The sequence below is a fragment of the Benincasa hispida genome, chromosome 9 (genome assembly GCF_027475165.1).
Source record: "Benincasa hispida cultivar pf3 chromosome 9, pf3_genome.v1.1, whole genome shotgun sequence".
Taxonomy (NCBI): Eukaryota; Viridiplantae; Streptophyta; class Magnoliopsida; order Cucurbitales; family Cucurbitaceae; genus Benincasa; species Benincasa hispida.
The window spans coordinates 34868416-34876573 of record NC_143486.1 but is presented as its reverse complement, the minus strand read 5'-3'; the positions used below and the strand labels follow the sequence as shown (position 1 = coordinate 34876573).

Below are 8158 nucleotides of genomic sequence, written 5' to 3'. Positions count from 1 at the left end.
TTAACCTAAAAAATTAAAATTCAAAAGTTAAACAAATCACAATCATCAAATTCTAAGTCCATTTTCAATAACCTACACTTCAATTTTTTAAATTTCATATTTTCTTAAACTACTCTTTAATCAGATTCCCTGAATTCAAATATTACAAACATTTAGAGGAAAAAATATTTTTCAAAATACTCATTTTTATTTAAAATACTTTTGATAAAAATGATCGAAAATACATTCTCTTGAATAGTTTCTTAAATTAAATGACTTATTTCTTATTTCACGCGGAGACTGAGAGCGAAAATGAAAGCAATAGTCAACGTAGGGAAGGCGTGGAAGTAGTAAAAACAGGGCGTGGCAATATCAAACCCATCGACCGGGTAAAAGCCACGTTGGGATGTTAACAAAAGAAGAAACGAAGACTTTTCAAATGTTTCAAACCCAAAAACAGAGAAACAAAGAAAGAAGAATAGTCAAAGCTTACTGGTGCCGCCAGTCCATGGCCGATCAACCTCTTCATTTTTCTTTATTCTTCTCTATAAACTCTCTCTCTAAAAACCCATTTCTCTCTCTAAGCTGCCCTCAAAATTTTTTTGATTCAACGAAAAAAAAAACCTCATCGTTGCCTTAATTTCACTGCTCTGTTCTTCGTCAATGGCGGTCAGTTCTTCTAATTTCATCATCTTTTTCTTGTTCTTCCTGTTGTTTCGATTTCGCCTTTTTATGTTTATGTTTGTTTGGTTGCTGAAAAAATTAAGATCTTTGTGTTTATTTACTGTTTTGTTGAGCAGTCATGGTAGTACGGTAGATCTGAAATGAATTTGTTTTTGCAGTCTGATTTTGTTATTGTATAGATTAGTTTTTCTCTTCCTCTGCTTCAAGATGGGGTTTTTGTATCATTCATACAAAGTCCTAACCTAGATGTTTAATTTCAATATTTCGAATTAGTATAAACCTACAATGATTAAGGCACTTTGCATGATTTACTTGATATGGCGTTATAAAGTTGAATTTTTTTCCATTCAAGGGACTTGAATTGAAACTTCCCACATAGATGAAGTTGTTAATCATCAACTAAAGTCTTTAAATCAATCAAAGGATTTAACATGGTATTAGAATAGGAGATCCTCTATTTGAACTCGTGTAATGTCATTTTCTCCCTCAATTAACATTGACCTATCATTTTATTCTTTTGGGTCAATCGATGATTTAACAAAATCTCTTAGATTTTAACTAATCGAGTGAGAATCGATAGAAGAATATAGAAGCTTTTATGAGTTTGATACAATATATGAATGTAATCAAGTTAGGAAACTGTATTTGTTTTGAAAAGAAAGTGTTGTGTTGGGACAGCAACGGTCACATGTACCAGCTTTTGGAAATTGGGAAAGCGAAGGGAATGTTCCATACACAGTGTTCTTTGACAAGGCGCGAAAGGGCAGAGGCGGTGGACCAATCAGAAACCCAAACGATCCTGAGGAATATCCAGACATCCTCAAGGACAATTCCCATGAAGCTGCTCCAACCAAACCCAATCCTAAGGACGATACTACGGCACCAAAACCTATGACTCATGAGAGGAGGCATAGTCGAGAAGACGGTGGCTTTCGCCCCTATGCCAACTCTCCCGGCAACCGTGAGAATCCCGGTCGGAGACAGAGCGGTTCCGAATATAGCATTGACCGCTCTCCTCTCCATCGCCAGGCGAAGCCCTCGGGAAGAGACAGCCCGGTGACGGAGGGCAAGAGCTTTGAGGGTGGTTATGGCAACCGTGGGAAGACTAGAATGAAGAATGATGCCACTGTAAGTTTTTGTCGTTTTAATTTTTTCAATTTTCAAATTTGGCTTGATTTTGAACATACCTTAGAAAGTAAATAACAAAATAACAAAATTTATAAGTATTTATGACCTTAATTTTCAAGACCTAAAAATAAATTAAAACCAAATGACTTAACCTTGCATCTTAATCCCAAAATTTAAATTAAACTTTCAAACTTTATATTTTAATAAATAAAGATTACCTTAATGCCTTAATACAAAATTTTAAGTCAGATCATATATTCAATTAAACAATTGACAACAAAGTTAAGGATGAACATCAAAATAGTTTGTTTTATAAAGTTCAATAAGATTGAAACCTTTCTTCCATTGGTTTGGTCTTTGAAATGGTAGTTTTAAATTGTGAGTTGAATAATTGTGTGGTGCAGCCGGAACCGGAAGGGACGGCGGTGCCGAAGTTTGGATCGTGGGATGTGAACAATCCGGCGTCGGCCGACGGTTTTACACACATTTTTGGTGAAGTTCGAAAGGAAAAGCTGGGGCCAGGAACCCCGCCGCCGCAACATTCTTCTTCCCCTTACAACAATGTTAATAACCGAAGACCCAACGACAGTGTCAAGGTATTTTAATTTTCTGTCCTTTCCATTTTTTATGATGAAAAAAAGGCTAAATTAGAAAATAAGAATAAAAATAACATCAAATTTCTCCCATCTTTAAAAGGTAACTTTATTCTTTCAAATGTTGTACCATTATCCGTGGCTTTTAATTTATTTAAGAATAAATAAAGCAGCTGAGGACCGAAATCGAGATCTAGAATTGTGTCGTAGTGAGCAGCGACAGATAAAGAGTGGGGCTTGAACTTGGATTCTAGAGGGTTGGAAGCTAGATTTACCACTTGACTTGCTATTGATATTGGTACTATGTTAGTTTTATATATATATATATATATATATATATATTATATAAAGAGCATAAAGTTAAGGGGAGCCTCAAGCCTCCTGAACCTATACTAAATTTGCCACTGGTAATGAGTGACCTAGTATGGTGTGGTGATTTTAAGTCAATAGTAAGCCATTCTAGTTCCCGATTAAAAAGATTTCTACTTCCATTGTAGTTTTGAAATGTTTTTGTAGGGTCAAGGTTAAAATTGTAACTTTTGGATGTATATATTAATTTTTTAAACAAATGACAAAAATTTAGAGTTTTTTTTAGCAAAAAGAAGTATAATAATATTAATTTTCATGGATCGAAATGAGCATAACTCAAATGACATACTGATGTGTTAAGGATAAAAAGGTTTGTGGTTCAAAATATCTCATCGTTGTTGTACTAAAAATAATCCCTTTCTTAGGATTGGTTCGTTTTTCCCCTATGAAATTTGTAGTTGATTGTGGTTGTTTTTATTAAGTAGAGTGCAACTGATTTGATGAATGTTTGTTTGTTTTGCAAAACTTGTTGAGCTTGGTTTTGGAGTTTTGAGTGTTTTTGGATTTGTTGATTCAAGTTGTGTTCTTGGGTACTTGATTTTATTGTTGTACTTAGTTGGCTATAATGTTGATGTCTTTATCAATTATTTTAAACTTTAAAAAGGATATTATTATTGAGGAATTCTTAAATTCACTTCATAGAAATGTTGTATGCTTTATCAAGCTTTTTTCCCTTCTTATTATCATCAACTTTGAGCATGATGGTAGGGCTCTGGTTAATACATTTTAAGTTTAACCTATGTTACATCTGTTGAGTTTTATGTAATCTATTATTTTTAGTATAATAGAGATAAAAAGATTCGAACCACCGACCGCTTCATAATTTTATATAACCTATTGATGAATTCATAGATAAATTTTTTATTGAACTTTTAGTAGTTCATAATCTATTATCACTTCGAATTATTAATAGATGGAAAACGAATGTTCTTTTTTTATATATATATTTTTTGTAATACAATAGAAGTGAGAGTATTTAAACCACATACCTCGTAATGTTAATATGCCACTTTCAATAATTTTTTTTTTTTTTATAAATGAGAATAAAAACAGAAGTAGAGAACTTATATTATTATTTATTAATAATATAATTTATATATTTGGCAGGGAGGGTGCTTCCCATGTCTAAGAAGAAAATAAGTTTGATTTATTGAGCAATTGAAAGACTCTCTCCACTCCTCTCACCAATCTGCATCCACCAAAGGATTTTACTCTGCAGAGTGGACTATGTGTGTTGTTTTTTGTATTTATTATATATATAATTTTTTTTTCTTTTCCTTTTTTTTTTCCTTGTGGGAGAAACTTGTACTTGTTAGATTTATCTTCATATTTTTGGTCTTTTGGCTTATTTTTCTGTAATATCCTCACTTTTTTTTAAGCTTTGCTTCATCTTTTGCCTAAATAATTGATTCTTTGGTTTCTTTCCATACACCTTTTTTTTTATAAACTTTGAGATTGTTACTTAAAACTTTATTGATATGGTGTCATAATGGATGTGAGATTTAAGGTGAGTTGAAATTTTGTTTAGGCGTTCAAAAAATAGTGTTAAAAATTTTGCAAAATAATACCTTTTGGCTTTTTGGTCCCTAAATTTTCGGCTTAGGTTTCATTTGGTCCCTTGATTTCAAAATGTTATATTTTTAGTTTTTAAATTTTGAGTTTGGTTTCAATCTAGTATTTAGGTTTTCGTAATATTACAATTTCAACTATTGAGATTTGAGTTTTGTCTCAAGGTTTCAAAATTTACAATTTTTATGTTAACTTTTTAATCAAATATTCACTTCAATATTTGATGTTAATGTATATTGATTAGTTTAAAATAATTTTGAAGTGGAATTTTAAAATGAATTTTAATATTGATGAAAAAATAGTAAAAGTTAATTATAATTTTTTAATTCTTTTAAATTAATTAATAGATAACAACACTACAGAATGAAAGTGAGTGGTTAGGGAAAATTCGATGTTAAAAATGTAATTTTAAAACCTAGAGAAACAAAATTAAAATAAAACTCAAATCTTAAAACTAAAATTGTAATTGTTGAATGAGAAATTTTGGACCAATCACAAGTCACCATGTCGTTTGCTAAATTAACGACAAATTTCTAAATCATTGACTTTGGGTCCAATTAAAAGTTGACACATGTCCCGAATTGAATTGAAGACAAGTTTTGATGATGAATCAGATGAGATTAAACTGGTCCAATTTGATATTACTATTTGGGCTTAAAGTCCAAACTATAAAAAATTTTGAATTGGACCCAAATTCCAGATCAGGCCCAAAACCAACTAATTGGGCCCAAGGGTCAAGCCCATGGACCAACCAAGCCCACGAAGCCCACCTGAGAACTCTATAAATAAAGAAGTTCTCTTCATTTGTAAGGGCAGCATTTTCTACACTCAGAAGACTCAGAGAAAATTTGCTAACAAGCAGAGGACTCCTGAAAACTCCTAAAGCTTCCAAGACTCCTAAAGCTGCACTCCTATAAGACAAAAGACCTTTTGACAAATACTTTTCCAAGACTTCAACTTCAAGCTTCCAAGACTTCTAAAGTTGCATTCCTATAAGGCAGAAGACATTTGAAGACACAAATACTCTTCCAAGACTTCTACTTCAAGCTTCCAAGACTTCTATTTCAAGCTTCCAAGACTCCTGAAGCTACACTCTTATAAGGTAGAAGACCTTTGAAGACACAAATACTCTTCCAAGACTTCTACTTCAAGCTTCCAAGACTTCTGTAGCTGCACTCTTATAAGGTAGAAGACCTTTGAAGACACAAATACTCTTCCAAAACTTCTACTTCAAGCTTCCAAGACTCCTGAAGTTGCACTCCTATAAGGCAGAAGACCTTTGAAGACACAAATACTCTTCCAAGACTTCTACTCCAAGCTTCCAAGACTTCTACTTCAAGGACGTCTGGTGCTTTCCTTCTCCAAGTCAAGCATATTCACCCAACTAAGAGAGAGAATCAAAGGATCAAATATTAGAGATCGAACCATATCGCATCAAATCAACTCCAACATCAACACCAACTCAAGTTCAACTCCACGAAACAAGTTTCTCCGGAAACCTCGTACGAACAAATTGGCACACCCAGTGGGACCTCTCTACCTTTCATCTCTTTCTCAGCATTCAAACAAGCCAAATGACGCCTAAGAAGGTGGCATCCAAATCTCCTAAGAAGATGGCATCTAAAGCTTCCTCCGCAAACGACTCATACAAGGGACCGGTCACCCGCGACTGCTTAAAAGAAATCACGCAGAAGCAAGAGCAGAGCTCCCCCATCGCCCACGACATCTTGAACCAAATGATGGAATCCCCACAAAGTGGGGTTGTCATCAAGGAAAACCCCCTTGTTTGACAACTCTACATTCGCGCCTGATGAATCGGAAAGAGATTCACCGCCAGATGTGATTTCTGTCATGATGGCGGATGTGATGGCGGAAGCGGCCATGGCTGAAATGGAAAGGAAGATTAACTTCCTGATGAAAGCTGTCGAGGAGCGAGACCACGAGATCGCTGCTTTGAAGGAATAAATGTAGTCTCAAGAGGCTGCTGAATCAAGCCTAGCACCCACGATGAAAGCAATCGACAAGGGGAAGACTGTGCTACAAGAAAGCCAATTGCAACAGTCAGCCTCGGTGGCCTCTTTGTCGGTCCAACAACTATAAGACATGATCATGACCTCCATAAGAGCTCAATATGAAGGGCCGGCCCAAATCTCCTTCATGTATTCCAAGCCATACACTCAAAGGATCGACAACCTGAGAATGCCTACTGGATATCAGCCCCCAAAGTTCCAACAATTCGACGGAAAGGGCAACCCAAAGCAACATATCGCCCACTTCGTAGAAACATGCGAAAATGCGAGAACAGGAGGAGATCTACTGGTCAAACAGTTCGTCAGAATCCTCAAAGGGAACGCTTTTGACTGGTACACAGACTTAGAGCCTGAGGTGATTGACAGTTGGGAGTAACTTGAAAGAGAATTCTTGAATCGCTTCTACAGCACCAGACGCACCGTCAGCATGATGGAGCTGACAAACTCCAAACAACGAAAAGGGGAACCAGTCGTTGACTACATCAATCGATAGAGAGCTCTAAGTCTGGATTGCAAAGATCGACTTACCGAGTTGTCTGCTGTGGAAATGTGCACGCAGGGTATGCACTGGGAACTTCTCTATATCCTACAAGGGATTAAGCCCCGTACCTTTGAAGAATTAGCGACCCGCGCTCACGACATGGAGCTAAGTATCGCCAACAGAGGAATGAGGGACTTTCTGAACCACGAATCGAGGAAAGACAAGAAGGAGGTGAAGGGCGCCGAGAAAATTGTGAAGGGCGCCAAGAAAACTGTGAAAGGTGTCACGAAGGAATCAATGGTTATTAACACAACCCCATTGAAGTTCTCCTCAAAAGGGAAAGAAAAGAAGATAGAGAAGAAAGACCAAGAAGGCGAGAGACATCGCCTAACCCTGAAAGAAAGACAAGCGAAGGTTTATCCATTCCCTGACTCTGACGTAGCGGACATGCTTGAACAATTACTGGAGAACCACCTTATCCAACTGCCAGAATGTAGGCGACCGGAATAGGCCGGCAAGGTAGATGACCCCAATTACTGCAAATATCACAGGGTCATCAGTCACCCGGTCGAAAAATGTTTCGTACTGAAAGAATTGATCCTCAAATTGGCCCGTGAAAGGAAAATAGAACTGGATCTAGACGAGGTGGTCCAAACGAATCACGCTCTAGTGACAGTAACTCCGAGGGTGGTGCCACCAACCATATCTTATGAAGAAAGGGAGAGCTCGGTCTAGTTTGAGACCTTCGAACCTATGGTAATGCGGTTTCAGCAGGAGGTCCAAGCTACAGATCCTCAAAACGGAGGAGAGCGCGCTGACGATGACGATAACGAAGGCTAGATTCTTGTGGCACGCCATAAGAAAGGAAGACTGAACTCTACCCAAAAAGAGATACGCTCTCATAGAAGCTACAAGAGAGAGAGTAAGACACAAAAAAGGAAGGGTAGAAAAAAGGTTCAAAGGCCCAAGGCTGTCAACGGGGAAGACAAGGATGTTTCTCGTCCCAGACGACAGATAACCTTAGCAGATTTCTTCCCGAAGAACTTCTGCAATTGGGGTTTAGAGGATATCCAACATAGACGATTTGCTTTCACTCCCACGAGAGGCTAAAACGACCCTGATTGAAGCACTGTTAGAATCCAACGCCTCTGGCGCACCGACCCCCACAACACATGATTATGCCTTGTGTTGCACATCCGTAGGCTTCTCAGACGAAGATCTACTGTTGGGATCCAAATTGCATAATAGACCTCTGTATGTCTCTGGATACGTTTGAGAACAGAGAATGGGTCGAATCCTCATCGACAACGGATCCGCCGTCAATA

The 8158-nt window shown here is 37.0% G+C and overlaps 1 protein-coding gene and 1 pseudogene across 2 annotated transcripts; both read left to right on the top strand.

The window, feature by feature from the left end:
• The first annotated feature begins 397 nt into the window (after positions 1 to 397).
• Positions 398 to 4155, top strand: LOC120084440 (RPM1-interacting protein 4). The gene is made up of 4 exons (XM_039040218.2): positions 398 to 648; positions 1342 to 1791; positions 2196 to 2387; positions 3861 to 4155. The coding sequence occupies exons 1-4, from the start codon at positions 643 to 645 to the stop codon at positions 3891 to 3893; spliced, it is 681 nt and encodes a 226-aa protein (XP_038896146.1). The 5' UTR covers positions 398 to 642; the 3' UTR covers positions 3894 to 4155.
• Positions 4156 to 6899: 2744 nt separating this feature from the next.
• Positions 6900 to 7886, top strand: LOC150033765 (uncharacterized; annotated as a pseudogene). The gene has a single exon (XR_016532146.1). The product of XR_016532146.1 is annotated as an uncharacterized LOC150033765 (transcript).
• The last annotated feature ends 272 nt before the right edge of the window (positions 7887 to 8158 follow it).

Bases quoted from the DNA above. Each gene is read 5' to 3' on its own strand.
- LOC120084440 (XM_039040218.2), top strand. The intron at 1,792-2,195 runs GTAAGTTTTTGT...TGTGTGGTGCAG, and splicing joins GAATGAAGAATGATGCCACT to CCGGAACCGGAAGGGACGGC. The intron at 2,388-3,860 runs GTATTTTAATTT...TATATTTGGCAG, and splicing joins GACCCAACGACAGTGTCAAG to GGAGGGTGCTTCCCATGTCT.